The sequence below is a fragment of the Mustela nivalis genome (genome assembly GCF_964662115.1).
Source record: "Mustela nivalis genome assembly, chromosome: 10".
Lineage (NCBI taxonomy): Eukaryota > Metazoa > Chordata > Mammalia > Carnivora > Mustelidae > Mustela > Mustela nivalis.
The window spans coordinates 101,048,369-101,064,903 of NC_139029.1; the positions used below are offsets into that span (position 1 = coordinate 101,048,369).

A 16,535-nucleotide genomic window follows, 5' to 3' on the forward strand; every position below is an offset into this window, starting at 1 on the left:
TACAGAGTTTTAAAGAAGGTACTTTCTCAAGGAACCTGTGCTGCCTTTGTCAAAGCATATAGAAAAATTTACATTTACCTATTTTGGCTACATTCATAGCATGAAAGTTGAAACTTTGATAAAATTGCCCATTGTATCTGGTACAGGCTAAGCATTCTCATTTTTTTTCTGAGTTGATCCAAACCAAGATGGCTAGACTTCATCAACTCGGATGCCAGACTCTTTCAAAGTAGTCTTGAAGGTGACTTGACTTTCTCATTCCCAACTTCACAGCTTGTCTCAACCAAGACTATCTTCCTTATGAAGGCATGAAAGCGACTTTGTAGACTTTTAACCTTCCTGAGTGATAAATCCTGAGACCTTTACAATATTTCAAATTTGAAAAGATGACTGTAGCATATACTTTTCCCCACAAAATTAATACAAAACCACATAGGCAACAATAAAATGCTGCCAGTGCAGATGTTAAGTTGTTGCTTAAGCCAACAGACTAGCTAAGCAAAGATCCTACACACTAGCTTGGAGCAGAAAAATTACCATACTTCATGAACTGTCACAATCACTTGAGAATACACAAAGGTTGTGAATGCTAAATATTCATATTCCAAGAATCTGTTGTAACATGGGTCTCCATATGATGGAAAGGGAACTGTCACTGTTGGTTATATGTTTTCATAATTTAGGGACACACTGAATCAGCCAGGATGAGGGTAAAGGTGATGAATGTTTCGAATTAGAATATGGTGCCCACCCATTTAGGTGGGCCCATGTTACAAAATGAACCATTTACAACCTTACTCAAGTTTTATTAAGTATTCAGTAGACTTTGGAGCCAGCTCTGCCACTTAACTCAAGTTGATACTCGATACTAAACAGGAGTTCAGGGAGCTCCTAAACAGGAGTGGGTGGCTCAGTGGGTTAAGCCGCTGCCTTCGGCTCAGGTCATGATCTCAGGGTCCTGGGATTGAGTCCCGCATCGGGTTCGCTGCTCAGCAGGGAGTCTGCTTCCCTCTCTCTGCCTGCCTCTCTGTCTGCTTATGATCTGTGTCTATCAAATAAATAAAATCTTTAAAGAAAAAAAAAAAAACAGGAGTTCGTAGCTCCCTTAACCCAATGTTTCTGCTGACAAATAACTCCATAACTTTATAATACACATCACATTTAGAAATATCTCCTTCTTCAATCAACTGGCCTTTCTTTCCTTTCACTTTACTGTTCCAGAAAAGAAGGAAGAGAATACTTTGGGAGTGTCCAGTCCTGAGAGGAAAAAGAGAGCTTGCCCTTTCTGAGGGGGTGCATTGTGGGAAAACTCGAGGGACTGTGGAAAGACACAGACACATACAGTCCTGGGTTAAAGTCCAAAATAAAAGAAAGTTTTGTCCTGTTTCCTATTTGAAATCCTATGCAGATGTAGACCATTCCATTCCATACCCCACTGTTATTTTTTTCTAAATTTCTAAAATTTTTTCAAATTTCTAAAATTTGAACTCCTCAGGTCTGCTGTCTCTTTTAATGCTAACAAAGGAATTCTAGACCCTAGCCTTCTAACTGCACGTTTTCTTTTTTTTTTTTCCAAGTTTTTATTTAAATTCCAGTTAGTTAACATACAGTGTAACATCAGTTTCAGGTGTAGAATTTTGTGATTCCTCACTTACATGGAACACCTGGTGCTCATCACAAGTACCCTCCTTAATAACCATCACCTATTTAACCATCCTCCCAACTTGGCTAGATTTCTTTTTAAACAAAGAGTTTGCTAATCTGTATCTCATTAATGAAAGAGGAAGACTGCTGGCTGCCCCCACAACAGTCACTGCTGATGCAGCCACATAAAAAGAGAAATAGTGATTACAGCATGGACTTCACCCAGAAGTTCCCACTGGCCTCCGAGGAAACAAGAGTAGTAGCTGAGAATGTGGCTAGGAAACTTACCAGAGGATTTGACTGCAAATTCAGGAGGGACCAAGGTGGTCTGTAACTCAGGACTCTAAGGATTACTGCCTCAGCCATGAACCTATTGGTAGGTATGCCTTAAGGAGATGTTAGATCCTTAAACCCCTCTCCACCACCCACTGTGGTCAGGGAGGACTACCAGGCCCTGAGTCTAGAGAGGATAGAGGAAGCTTGTGGAGGGATGGAACCAGACCAACCAACCACACCTCCGCAATGCTGGGGTTTGGGGGACACTCTTTGTCCCAACACCCCAAATGCCCATATTCCATCATGGATCAAAGTGGGGAAAGGGGGAGGAAATCTGAAAAACTGCATCACATATAAGAATCTGATTTACCTAAAGAAACTGTTCAATTACTTAGACTAAGTTTATAGACTCAACTAAAAGCTAGAGTTATTCTTTTTTTCCCATTTCACCTAAAGGGATGGATAAGGAGTTCACAAGAAATAGCAAATTATAGAAAAGTAAGCTCGAGTTTCTGTACACATCTGTGTAATGGAAGTAAATTTGTACCCACTGCATACAGTTTTACATATTGATCACAATTGGTCAGCATATTTGTGAAAAATGTGGAGCACATTAGATAATGACATTAAAGAAATATTTTAAAAAACAAATAGCCAATTCCATTAAAATAAAAGCACAGTTACCCACCCTTTGGTCCCACTCGGACTCCACCATTGTTAATAGGACTTTGGGGCTGCATTGCTCAGTCCTCCCACTCTGCCAGACAAGCAGCTTCAGTAACCAGAGACTAATCCAATAAGAGGTAATCTGGGTTTCACAATGAGGACCATCCATCTTGCTCGTCCCCCGACATTCTGATAATACCCAAATGCCTGTTTTTTGAACTCCCTCATTAATTTGAATGAGAAGATACTTTCTGTTTACTTAAGAAAGATACCAGTCATAGCTTTCGTTTCTTTGTTTTTAATTTCCTTTGTTTTTAATTCTTCCATGCATGAAGGATAAGAGGTCAGTGCCAATGATGTTCTGATTTCATTAAAAACAAAACAACAACAACAAAAACGATGTGTGTGTATCCGTTTCCTAAGGCTATCCTAACAAATCACCACTGGGTGGCTTACTCAAAACAACAGAAATTTATTCTCTCACAGTTGTGGAAGCCAGAAGTCTGAAATCAAGGTGTTAACACTGCAGATACCCTTTGGAGGCTCTGAGGGAATTCATTCTATGCCTCTCTCCTAACTTCTGGTGGTTGTAGGCAAACCTTGGCTTGTAAACACACCACTCCAATCTCTGCTTCCTTCATATGACATTCTCCCCTGTGTGACTCTGTGTGTCTTTTTCTTTTCTGTTACAGTTTTTAAAAAAAAAGATTTTATTTTTAATCTCTAGGGGCGTCTGGGTGGCTCAGTTGGTTAAATGGCTGCCTTCAGCTCAGGTCATGATCCCAGGGTCCTCAGATGGAGCACTGCATTCGGCTCCCTGCTCAGCAGGAAGCCTGCTTCTCCCTCTCCCATTCCCACTGATTGCATTCCCTCTCCTGCTGTGTGTCTCTCTCTGTCAAAGAAATAAATAAAATCTTTAAAAAAAATGTAATCTCTACACCCAAAGTGGGGCTGGAGCTGAGATCAAGAGTCGCACACTCTACCAACTAAGCCAGCCAAGCACCCCCTTTCTGTCACTTCTAAGGATAACTGTCTTTGGATTGGGGGTTCATCCTAATCCAGGATGATCTCATCTTGAGATCTTTTCCAATTACAAATGCAAAGATCCCTTTCCAAGTAAGGTTACATTCATAAGCAGAGGGAGTTAAAGCTTGGACTTATCTTTTGGGGAGACGCAATTCAACCCACTACAAAGCATTTTTAAACCTTTTAGGAAATAGGGATGTCAGTTTAAATATTAAGACCAGGACAATAAATTATTAAGTAAAGCAGCCAATCATAATTACAGACTTTTTAGATGTTAAGGGTTATTTTCAAAAGCCACAGCAACAATCTCTGAAGTCAGGGTGTCTCATAATTAGAATTAACATTTACGAGGAGTTTTGTGATACAAACTAGTATCTGCTTTTCTGGCTTTCTAGAAGACTAAACATTTTTCCTTATCTTATTGAGATTTCTTTTACATAATGATGAGGGTCTGTGGTTTTTCAAGACCAAGTCCTAGAAAGCCATTAGTTAGCAGCAACAGGAAAAAAATTAGGTATGAGAGTTCAAAACTTACCCTATGGAGGACAAAGGAGCAAAATAAAACAGACACATTTTTCTAATCTTAAACACCAACAATTCCATTCCAAATGTCTCCTGAGAGGCATACACCATATACAGGAAACCATTTTCATGCTTCTTACTTTTGCATACTTCAGAAATTGGCATGGATATGCTCACCGTGCTGTATCCATTCTTTACCAGGAAGAAGGCTTGATTTACATTGAACTGTAAGAGTCTTCTAATTATTTGGATGAGTTCATTCATATTGACGTGATCAGGTGCAAGAAACTCAGCTTTATCCTGAGTTTTATTTCCTATCTCCTATTTTATCTCCTATCTCAGGATAGGAGACTGCTTCTCACCTTTGTATGGTTCTTCCCCACCCCCAACCCCCGCCGACCCCGACACTTGTATGGTACTATTATACTGGGACTTTCTATAGGACTTTCTAGGACTTTCTGTACCATACATTATATGGTACTGGGATTTTGGTGGGAGCTGCTTTTGGGTACTTCTGGCGTCTTTTATTCTTTGTTCGAAGGTGCAGCACCACTTGAAGTTTTCCTCCAAGGTCTTGGCATGGTAGGTTGAGGTGGTGTGGCAGCAGTGGTGGCTCCGACTGCTTTGCAGCAACTTCTGCAAAGACTTAGTAAATAGCTACTATGTCCCTTTCTTCTCCTGGTTTTTCCTCCTTCGAATGTCCTTCTACTCTCTTTTAACTTTTCCTTTATTAGACCCTTCCCATATGAAGGCTACAAATGTACTTAAGACTCGTTCATAAAAATAAAAGCATAAAACAGAAACAAAAACCCTCCTTTGTTTCCATATCTCCTTTTAGCCACTACTAGAATCATAGGATTGGTCAAGGGTTGGAGTTTCCTGCTTGCATTTGGCTTTTTAAAAAAGTGCACCAGAGCCCCTGGGGGCACTGTTAGTTAAGTGTCCAACTCTTGATTTAGACTCCGGTCATGATCTCAGGGTAGTGGGATCAAAACCTCCACTCTCATTGAGCTCCAAGCTCAGCACGGAGTCGGTTTGTCTCTTTCTCGGCTACTCCCCACCACTGCTTGATGTGCGCATGCTCTCTCTCTTTCTCTCTCTCAAGTAAATAAATAAAATCTTCAAAAAAATGTGCATTGAAAATAGGGGTACTAGAGAGACTCTGGTCCAGATTGCCTATTGTAAGAACCCTGTCTGGTCAGGGAAAGAAAATTAAATGACACAGAAATAATTTGTAGGTAGAGAGAATGTGGACATATTCAAAAATAGAAGAGCTGGATGAAGTCAAAGAGACAGTAATGGGAGAAAATGTTGCAGGAACTAGATAGATTGAAAGAAAGGTTGTAGTCAAACAATTAGATGAAAGTTTAAAACTTCTGATGATGAACAATTCTTGGTGAATGATCGAGGGTATGACCAAATGATCAAGGGATGGCCCAAACAAATTCAATGTCTCTAGAAATGAGGAGGCCAAGGAAGACCATCAGCTAAATTGTCCATATAGACATGAATGCCATGGAAAGCATGAAGTAATCAAAAAGACTGTAAGTCAGTTCCTCAAATCTAGGAATAAAGAAGAATACTCAAGGTAGAAGTCATCAATAAGGAAAAATAAAAGATTTTTCAGCTGGATGACACAAACTTCAAATAAAGTGGAGGTTTTAGACAAGCAGGTATGAGTAATTACTTGGCAGTGTCATTGGGGAATTAGAACAACCAGTCTAGTTCTCAGCCCTAATGTGGGTGGGGCATAGAAGAATAACTACCACCATTGAAAGGGCAGCAGGCCTTGTGGTATCCTTGAGGAAGAGCTATTAGAGGAAAAGGCGACTTGAGATAGGGAGAAGACCAGTTAGGAGACCCTTGCTTCATAGGGTTGAGAAAGGATGATGGCCTAACCTATGATAGCAGTGAGAATACAAAGAAGGAACTATGGAAGGAACTATGTCCTACAGATATAAAGGACATATATTGCTTTGATAACTAATTAAATGTGAAGAATAACTAAGAAGAATAAAGCACAAATATCAGGATTCTGTTTTGGGCAAATGGGTATGAATGCACTCTTTACTGAAGCAGAGGGAGAAGCAGGTTTAAAATAATAATGAGATCAGGTTTTGACCTCCTTGTCCCTCTGGAAATACCCTATAAGTAACCCAAATATATATTCTAGGCTCATGAATGAGATTAGGCTACAAAGCTGCATTTGAGAACCATCATCCCTGAAGGAAGTCAAGGACAAATAAGGGAAAGAGATCACTTAGGGAGAGTGTTTTGTTTTGTTTTGTTTTAAAGAATGAATGAATGAATGAATGAATGAAAACTCTTTATATTTGTGGCTCTGTATTAATCTTTTTCCTCTTGGTCAGGAGTCCTGATTCGTTATTTTTGTTAAACTTGTTCCGCATCTCCCTCTTACAATTACTGAATGTCTCCATTGTGCGATTTTGTATTGTGAATACAAAAGTAAAAAGCATTGCTCTTTCCCTGCTGCTTCTCTAACCTCTCACTACTGCTCTGAGGTTCTTGCCCTTTTACCAACCTCCTAATTCTGTCATTACCTTCAATTATTTATGAATATAAACTCCTTTTTCCACTAGAATACTCCCTAAGGGCAGAGACCCTGTGTTATTCTCTGCTGTATTCTAGACACTAAACAGTGCCTGAAACAGAGCAGACTCTCCAAAAATATTTACTAAGGTAATGAATGAAAAAGAACAAAGTTTAACATACAAGCTTGACAAAGTAAACTCTTATAAACCAATAAAACAACTAATACAAAAGTCATTACCATTCTGGTTAATTTATTTTTAATTTGTTAATTGAATTAATAAAGAAAAAATAGGCAAGCAGAAAATAATAGTTACTACATCTCACACCCATTAAAATGGCTATCAACAACAGCAATGACAACAAAACAGAAAACAGCAAGTGTGAGCACGGATGTGGAGAAATTGAGACCCTTATGCACTGTTGCTAAAATGTAAAATGGTGCAGCCACTGTGAAAAACAGTGTGATCCTTCCTCAAAAAAATCTAAGCTACAATTACTCCCTGACCCAGCAATTCCACTTCTGGGTACATAGCTAAAAGAATTGAAAGCTGGGACTCAAACTGATAAGCAACAACCCTATTCATGGCAATATTATTCACAACAGCCAAAAAGTGGAAACAACCCAAGTGTACATAATGGATGAATGAACAAAGAAAATATGGCATATACATACAATAGGATATAATTCAGCCCTAAACTGGAAGGAAATTCTGATGTGCATGAATAAAACTGGAGGACATGTTATGTGAAATAATCTAGTCACAAAACAAATATGAATTACACTGATTCCATTCACTGTACATAAAGTATCTCAAGTAGTTAAATTCCTAAAGACAGAAAGTAGAACAGTGGTTGCCAGCAGCTGGGAGGGCTGCGGTGGGATAAGGAGTTAATATTTAATGGGCACAGAGATTCCATTTTGCAAGACGCAGAGTTCTGGAGATGGATGTGGACATAGTTACACAACAAAGGGAATGCACTTAATATTACTGGAGTGTACTTCCTAATACGGTTGAGATGGTACATTTTGTTGTATTTTACCACAATTTTTTAAAAATTAATTTCAGAGAGAAATTAGTCAGAGACTAGGCGCCAAAAAAAAAAAAAAAAAAAAAATTAAAAAGCCTATGACTGAGTAACAACCGACATCAATCAAAACGCGTATAAGGAAGGAAGAAACTCAGTCCGCCCAGCCGCAAACCATTTTGACCACCAGGCCCTGGGTGCCAGACACCAAAGGCGGGGAAGTGCCAGGCCTGGGGCTCTGCGCAGGTGAAGCTCCGGGCGGCCGCTCCTTCAAGAAAGTCACCCGCGGCCTGGGCCGCCACTGCGCAGGCGCGTATGGCTGCTGCCAGGGCGCCTTTGGAACGTACCGGAAGTGACGTTTGTAACGCTGGGCCGGGTTCAAGGAAGATTCGGGTCGGTGATCAAGGCTGGGCCTGTGGTCCTGGGCCACTATGAGCTGCACCATCGAGAAGATCCTGACAGACGCCAAGACGCTGCTGGAGCGGCTGCGGGAACACGACGCGGCCGCAGAGTCGCTGGTGGATCAGTCCGCCGCGCTGCACCGGCGGGTGGCCGCTATGCGGGAGGCGGGGACGGCGCTTCCGGACCAGGTCGGGCAAAGGGTAGGGGTCCGTGCCCGCAGGATCTGTGCACCCGAGGGGTGGAGGGCGAAGCAACGTGGGAACTCGGGTTTAAGTCTATGCCTAGTCTCAGAGGGTGGCGGTGAGACCTTTTTGCGGGGTCGAGGTTGAGAATGCTGCCATGGAGCTCCGATTCCTGCTTCTTCGGTTGCATCCGCGGCTGTTTCCCTGTTAATGGCGCGCTTAGTCTGTCTCTGTTTGTTCAGTATCAGGGAGATGCATCCGATATAAAGGACATGTCCAAATTCAAACCTCACATTCTGCTGTCCCAAGAGAATACACAGATTAGAGACTTGCAGCAGGAAAACAGAGGTTAGTCAGGCCTTTTTGCGTAGTACGATTTTCTCATATCCAGTAATATTTCAAAAGTTTTTGCCTAACTATTCATCCTGTATGTATCTTAAGATTAGGACTTTTAAAAGCGTTATTCTGTGATGATCCCTAACAATAAAGTGTTACGTTACCCATTTTAAGCTCATCTGACTGATTTTGTATCTGTAGGCCGCTTTTCAAAAGGGGTGCTTAGTAGAGTTGAATTATTGCATGGCTTATTTATGTATCCCCTTATGGATATTTGCACAATAAAAGTGTTAATATACTCAAGGGCTTGAACTTTTTATGTTTAAATATTAATTGAAATACACACTAACGTTAAGATTGAAGAGATTTTTTTTTTTTAATGTTCTTGTGCAAGGTGGAAGAACTGAATTTTAGCTTCAGGGTGTATACTCTTAGGCTTGATGAGTACATTATTAATGATAGCAGTATGAAGTTATTTGTATATCACTTGACAGAGAACTTTCGCATATATCATCCCATTATATTCTTATGTCTTCATTTTGACATAGATAAGTCTTAGGTACTTAATATGACAGTGCAGTTAAGAAATAGGCTCAGAGAAGGTAATGATTTTCGTAAGAAAAGTAGTAAGCTTGTAACTTACTGAACTGAACTGAAACCCATGTCTTCTTATTGTACATCCCATGTTGTTTCTACCAGACTGTGCTGCCTCTGCCTGGAAAGTTATTTTTATCATAGACCTTAACCCTTGAGTTTTGTGGACTTAAACACTGAGTATAACTTTGCATTCACAGTATCTCATGGAGTGTCATAAAATTCCAACTGTTAAGAGTTTTGGCTTTGGGAGCTCTCTCTCAGACGTCACTGCCAAGTGATTTTATTTTTTTGATAGAGCTATGGGTTTCCTTGGAGGAACATCAGGATGCTTTGGAACTCATCATGAGCAAGTACCGGAAACAGATGTTACAATTAATGGTTGCCAAAAAGGCTGTGGATGCTGAACCAGTCCTGAAAGCTCACCAGTCTCACTCTGCAGTAAGAAACTTTAATGAATAACTTCTGAATGAATGGGATTAAAATCTTGAATTGTTTTAAATTGCTTGTTTTTTGAAGGAAAGTAAGCTTGTTTATCACATTCACTTTTGATTTTGCAGCAGCTTTGGAAGGATATGAATAGAAAGAAGGGAGTAATGGGCAGCTCAGAAGCTTTTTTCTTTTAGTGGGACTAAGGTTCCTTACTACTCCTGTGTGCTCCAAGATCTCGATGAATGGATGCTTATGCAAACATAAGGCAAGGTAGTGCTGATGGTGCTCAGTAAATACTTGGTTGGTTACAACTGTACTTCCACTAAACTATAAGCTCCTTGATTAAGGAGCATGGATTCTTCTCTTATCCGTAGCACAGTACCTGGCACATAGCAGGCAGTCAGTAAACCTTTATTAAACTATATAGCATCATACTATGTTGTTAGAGAGAAATAATATTTAATATTTAAACAACAAAATATTAAAATAATAAAATAATATATAAAATACATAATATAAAATATGTATATAATATATGAAATAATAAATATATTAAATATTAAATAATATTTAAATGATATTTTTAAAAATACGTGGCATAGTTTCTGTACTTCGGTTGCTTACGTTGTAATTTGGGAGACCCAATAATTGTGCTTATGTTTGTAGGGTGTTTAATAGGTATCATTGTACATTCATATATATTATATCATTGAAACCAGGGTTGATAGATTGGCACCTCACTATTTGTTCTATGGAATTTATGAAAGATAAGTTTCATCTTAGATTCCTTTGAAGGCATTTTGTGGACTTAACAAAAGTCTTGGTGAGCAGGAATATTTTAAATATGTGACTAGCTCTCAAAGTAAATAAATAAATAAATAGCTCTCATCTGAAAGAGAAAAATAAAATATTTTTCCGTAATGTGGAGAAAAGAACTTAAACGATACAGTTTAGCTCACATGAGAAAGTTGGGAAGAGATATAACCAAGGATAAAGTAAGGTACCTTGGGATGTGGTAGGCTTCCTGCCAATTAAACTATTCAGCAGGTGGTTAGACTAGAATCAGTCTTTAAAACAAAGTGTGAATACCACAAGATAACTTTGTTATGGCTTTGCCTCTAAGGACTCAGATTATAGTGAAACTTCTACATAACTTCTATAGCATAGATTAAATGAACTTCTAACATTGTAATGCACGTATCCTCATGAACTTCATATCTGCAGAAAAAATAACTTTTTCACTTTTTTTTTTCTTAATATCTTCACAGGAAATTGAGAGTCAGATTGACAGAATCTGTGAAATGGGAGAAGTAATGAGGAAAGCAGTTCAGATGGATGATGACCAATTTTGTAAGATTCAGGAAAAACTGGCCCAATTAGAGGTAAGATTGTTGCTATTATAGGTTCACAATACTTAGGACGTTTTCTCAGAGTCTGGAAGGTAGGCCATCACTATCCTAGGCAGTGTATTGATGTTTTCTTTGTGTTCATGATTTAAAATGAAAACTTCTTCCAGGAGTATCCAGGTGTTTCAGTTGCTTGAGTGTCTGACTCTTGAGTTCAGCTCAGGTCATGATCCCAGGGTTGTGAAATGATCCCTGTGTTGGGCTCACTCAACTTCTTTCTGCTTGAGATCCTCTCCCTCTTCCTCTGCCCCTGCTGCTCCCCATTCTCTCTTTTTCTAAAAAATAAAATCTTAAAAGAAAATAAATCTTAAAAGAAAACAACTCCTTCTCCATAACCTTTTCAGGAACATAAATGTAATCAGCAGCAAACAATGAAAATGCCAACTATGTCTTGGCTAGAAATTGAAATAATTGTCATATTAAGAGGGTAGAGACAGTGGAAGAAACAAATTACATGTGAGCTAAAATCCCTCCAGGGAACGCCTGGGTGGTTCAGTTAAGCATCTGCCTCCAGTTCAGGTCATGATCCCAGGGTCCTGGGAGCAGGTACTGCATCAGGCTCCTTGCTCAGCAAGGAACCTAGTGCTCCCCCTGCTTGTGCACGCTCACTCTCTCCCCCTCTCTGTCTGACAAATTAATCTTCAAAAAATAAAATACAAAAAAATTTTTAAAAATTAAAAATAAATCCCTCCTGTCATAAAAGGAAGTCGAAATTGATGATCAAAAAATAGCAATACAGCCATATTAATAATTATTGATCATTCCTCAATGAATCATAGAAGTACCAAAAGAAAGAGATAAAAATATTAAAAGTGGTTACCTTTGGGGAACAAGGCCTGCCACTTATTTTATAAACCTTATGGTCTTCATTTTTTAAAAGTTATTTTCATGTAATTTTTTTCATTATCATAGTATTTTACAAAAAAAAAAAAAAAAGCATGGGGGTATTAGTATGCTCATAAAATTATTAAGAAAACACATTAAAATAGGTGGTTTGAATGTTGCTTAATTACCAGGTACTATCATGGACCCTTTGAGAAATACCAGAGGAAAAAAGATAGGATATCCCTGAGTATTGTGAAAGGAATAAGACTGATATGATATGAAATGCTTCATACATGCTAGGGGAGATGCACAGTACTAAGGAAAGCACTTTATATGGTAGATGATTTAATGACCATGGGCCCAGACTCTTGGTGAAACGTGAAGATGCTATGGTTTATCAGAATTTCCTACAGAGAGAATAAAGATGAAAAGTGCATGTTGCCCTACCTGGAAATCAAAGGGAGTGACAAAGGTCTCAAATAGGAATTAGGAGTTAGTTAAATGATAGGATGACTTTATCTGCACTATCCCTGATTTACTCAGATATAGAAATAGCCCTGAGGAAATATGGGACAAATTTTATTAAATATTTTAAGTGGAAAGGACACAAGCATCAGATTGAAACCCCAGGAATACCACATCCAAGTTGTCTGAGTTTGGACAAATTTTTGGACTTTTGTGGGCCACAGTGTCTTCATCTTAAAGAGAACATGGATGTGAGCAATGGTACCTGCCCTATGGGTTGTTCTGAGGTGTACATATGTGCATCTTACATATGTAAGACACCCAGTGGTACCTGATCTCCCCAGTGAGTAGTTTCTTTCCCCTTTCTTTCCTTTCTCCAAAACATCCAGGAGAGAAGACTGAGCAGAGTCAAGATATTTTTAGGAATTTAAAAGGCACAGGGCATATTCAATTACTCAGGAAATGTATGTTAAATGATGAATAATTAGTGTTTTAGGAAATTCTCAATTACTTTGTTTCCATAAATCATTTAGAATTAAAACACTTTCTGTTCCTGGTCTAAAACAGTGTATTCTGATGTAGTTTGACAGTCAAAATACTTGATATAAACAAACCTTTTTTTTTTTTTCCAGCTTGAAAATAAAGAACTTCGAGAATTATTGTCCATCAGCAGTGAGTCTCTTCAGGTCAGGAAGGAAAACTCAGTGGACACTGCTTCCCAAGCCATCAAATAACTCAACTTCTGAATGACAGCTGGAGATTGTTAATCAAGGAAGGAAATTATCTTTCTATTTGAGTATTGTCCATTTAGTGTCTTGCCTCAGACTTGATTTAATGTTTATTAAAGGTATCAGGTGGCAGTTTAGAATTCACAGTCAAATTGGCTGTCCACAAAATGGTTTTTGGGTGTGTTCGTGAAATACACACTGAGTTTCACCATTCCTTTCTCTAAGAGACCTACTTTTACTTTTCAGTTCTGGGACCTCAATTTATTATCGATTCCTTTTTGTTTCTTCACATCTGTCAGACTTAGAGCCTTTTATTATAAGCCAGCAATCTTTATTTTATATAGGATTATAAATTACACTTCTAAAAAAATTTTAAGAGATTAGCTTTTTAAATTATTTGGCACAAATCTAGATTTTCTTCCCCATTTTTGAAAAGTAATACAATTCCACACAACTAGATTGGCAGATTGTCTGATTTGTGATGTCATTCACCTCCTATGAAGTTTTAAGTCTCTCTGGTGCTAAGAGTTGGCACTTTATGACCTGGTGTCTTTACTCTTAATTTGAGAGAACCTACTGCTAGTTCCCAAGAAGCATACTTGAAAATAGGTAACTGGAGAGTCATCATATTGTTCAAAGAACCCTGGGAAATTTGTCCTTTGTGTGACATACACATGTACTCTTCGTTCAGATGCTGAAGGAGCTGTTATTTATTCTGTTAGATATTAATAGTCAACTTTTCAATATTGTCCTCCTAGGTAATCTTCAACTTGGATGGTTTACTCAGTTGAAGAGCATAAAATGGGTCTTCTCACATTGTAGTTTCTAGGTACTACATTCTATTTAATTTATATATAACTTTTGTTTCATAGTTAAGAACCATCACTCACTTAGATGTCTTTCATTACTAGTACTGCTAGTTGGCTTTCTTTTTAGATCCATTTATCATGAGGAAGCAAAATTTTATCACTCAATGAGAGTTACTACATTTGTTGTGCTGTGAGGACGGACAACAAAGCAGTGTTGAGATTCAAATGCTGAGCGGTCAGCCAGACTTATTCATCAACTCACTCGCCTATCTCAGTTTAGTTACATGCCAAATTTACAAATTGCTTCATGTTACACTATCAACTCGGGTTTGCCCAAAAATAATTGAAATAATGAATCCCAAACCTGTCCATATTTTCCGGTAGCACTGAGCACCATACTGACAGGAGACACAGTATTTAAGAGTTTTTTGTTAGTACTTTGCGTGATGTAAAATTTCTTTTGTACTGCCATAAAGACTTAACTCCAGTTAAAACAATAAAACATCACGAAGATACCCTAAAAGCATCTGACCCCACTAACTTGGCCTATTGTGGTCTTTAATGATTAGGTGTATGTCATTTAGAAACTCAAATTTCTATTCAAAGTCCTTCATAGAATTTGAAAAATACTTCCACCCTCAATGTAGGCATTTTTATCTTATTTCCCAACAGGAAGTAAAACTTTAGTCCAGCCATTTGGCTTGAAGTATATGCCCTAAGTGCCACTTTGTGTCCCATGGTTCCACTCAGGAAGCAGGTACCCCTAGGCGATATATCAGCTGCCATGGCCAATTTTCAGTAAAAATGATAAAGTCATCAAATGGCCCATTAAAGTATGAGATGGTGTCTCTTTATCTGCCTTATGTTCCTTTAAAGTTGTTTACATCTTGGATATTAGGATAAATCTATGTTAACTTTTCCCCCTGCCAAATCAAAAGCTTGAAGTTTGAGTGAAAGAGCTCTCAGTGCCCTACAAAATGTATATTTTGGCTGGTGTTAATACAAATACAGCATTTCTAATAAAAATATTTTAAGAATAATAGTTAAATTTTACTCAGTAATGAGTCTAATTATTAGGAAATACAAAGGTTTCTTGTTTACATATCTAGCAACCTGTTAAATAAACAGGGATTTTCATAAGTATTTTGTAATTAGCATAATGTAGTCGGCAGTATAACTCTACAAATAGCTGTTTCTAAAATGGTTTTAGAGATTTCTTCATGATTAAAAATCCAAAATTATACAATTAGAAATCATATAAAGTTAAAACAGAGTTTGGAAGTACCTTGAAAAATGCTTAAGTAGTACCCATTTTTACCTTAATAATACCTTATTTCGGTGTTCCTCAAAATGGTTGGCTGACTACTGGAACAGAAATCTGGGAATGGGATCCAGGAATTTGTGCTTTAATGTCCCTGATAACTTCTAAGGATACTATTTTGAAAATCTAGTCTACTATGTACCAGACACTTCATTTGGAATTATGAATGGAAAAAAGGTAGGGGAAAAACCTTGACACTTTCAGAAGAAAAATTCGGTAGAAAAGACCTATAATTACAGTGCAGTGATACATCTAATATGAGGGTGTACAGGACACAGAGGAGAAAGCTTGGTGCTTTCTAGTCATATAATCTCCCATTTCAACTGTACCTCGTTTTACTCATACTCAGGCACAAGGAGGTTATGCTACATATCTAAACAAGATTCCAACCCGCAGAGACTGTAAAACATAATCTTAACCACTAAGTTAAATGCCAAATACTGGTGGGAATTCAAGTGGTTCTTGATTAGTAAAAACTACTTTTAGTAATAGTGCAAAGGAAACACCACAGCCCATATATTAGGAAATAGGAATTCAATAAATGGAGTCATAATGAGACATATTTGTCATCTCTTTTCTAGAATGATGTAGCTGAAAGCTTGTATGCGTGCAACTGACACAATGTTTCATCAGTGGTCTTACCTATGTATGGAAAAGTGCAGTTCTGTCTTTGAAATCTGCTTCCTTAGCATGTATGGCTTTTCATCTTTCATGTTCTTGTGATTGCAAGAGGTTGGTGCTGTGCCAGGTGTCTTGGCCATATTGAAGGCAGAAAGAGAGAAATGGCCTATGTCAATGTGTGTATCCTCTTTTATGAAGAAAAGCAAATCTTTCCCAGAAATTCCAGACAGATTTACCTGTCTCACTTGCCTGCCTCTTTAAATGGTTACTTCTGCCTGCAAGGACTGGGTACATAGTTGCCTCAAATAAAATCAGTATTCTGTTATCAAGGAGGAAAGAGTATTGAGAAAGCAATTAACGATGTCTGACAAGTCCTTTTACATTGAATAGTTTTAACAAGTGAAAACATTAGCTGAAGGTGTTGGTGTTAGGTAGCCAAGAGAATGAGCTGGAATGGCAGAAAACTGTCATTTCTTTTTTGGCTGCCCAGTATCCTTATTCCTATCCTTTTAGGGAATCCCTCACCTAATGAGGCAAAGCCTTCCTCCCTCCTAAGAAATTTTAAAGTGTCAGATAAAGGTTTTCCCAGTCTCTTTTGCAGCTAAGGAAGATGCATCTGTCTTAAAACTCTAAAGTTAGGCAAAAAAGCAGGAAACTATAGAATTTGAGTAAAGGCCTACAACACTGGATACCATATGCAG

The 16,535-nt window shown here is 38.2% G+C and overlaps 2 protein-coding genes across 3 annotated transcripts in view; one reads left to right on the plus strand and one right to left on the minus strand.

Moving 5' to 3' along the window:
- LOC309841682 (bile acid receptor-like) overlaps window positions 1-8,210 on the minus strand; it is a 53,699-nt gene extending 45,489 nt beyond the window's left edge. The window contains exon 1 of the mRNA XM_082684990.1: window positions 8,061-8,210. The gene's annotated coding sequence lies outside the window, so the exon portion shown is untranslated. The remainder of the gene's footprint in view (window positions 1-8,060) is intronic.
- SIKE1 (suppressor of IKBKE 1) lies at window positions 6,928-14,932 on the plus strand. Of its 2 annotated transcripts, none has more exons than XM_082684998.1 (5): window positions 6,928-8,315; window positions 8,540-8,645; window positions 9,526-9,668; window positions 10,928-11,041; window positions 12,988-14,932. In XM_082684998.1, the coding sequence occupies exons 1-5, from the start codon at window positions 8,145-8,147 to the stop codon at window positions 13,087-13,089; spliced, it is 636 nt and encodes a 211-aa protein (XP_082541124.1). In that variant the 5' UTR covers window positions 6,928-8,144; the 3' UTR covers window positions 13,090-14,932. The 2 variants fall into 2 exon arrangements, with proteins under 2 accessions (XP_082541124.1, XP_082541125.1); XM_082684999.1 differs by having other exon boundaries at window positions 6,928-8,303.
- Window positions 14,933-16,535: the final 1,603 nt, after the last annotated feature.

Excerpts from the sequence above, each read along its gene's own strand:
- SIKE1 (XM_082684998.1), top strand. The coding sequence starts at position 8,145 with ATGAGCTGCACCATCGAGAAGATCCTGACAGACGCCAAGACGCTGCTG. Across the intron at positions 8,646-9,525 it reads CTTGCAGCAGGAAAACAGAG|AGCTATGGGTTTCCTTGGAG; the intron begins GTTAGTCAGGCC and ends TTTTTTTGATAG. Across the intron at positions 11,042-12,987 it reads AAAAACTGGCCCAATTAGAG|CTTGAAAATAAAGAACTTCG; the intron begins GTAAGATTGTTG and ends TTTTTTTTCCAG.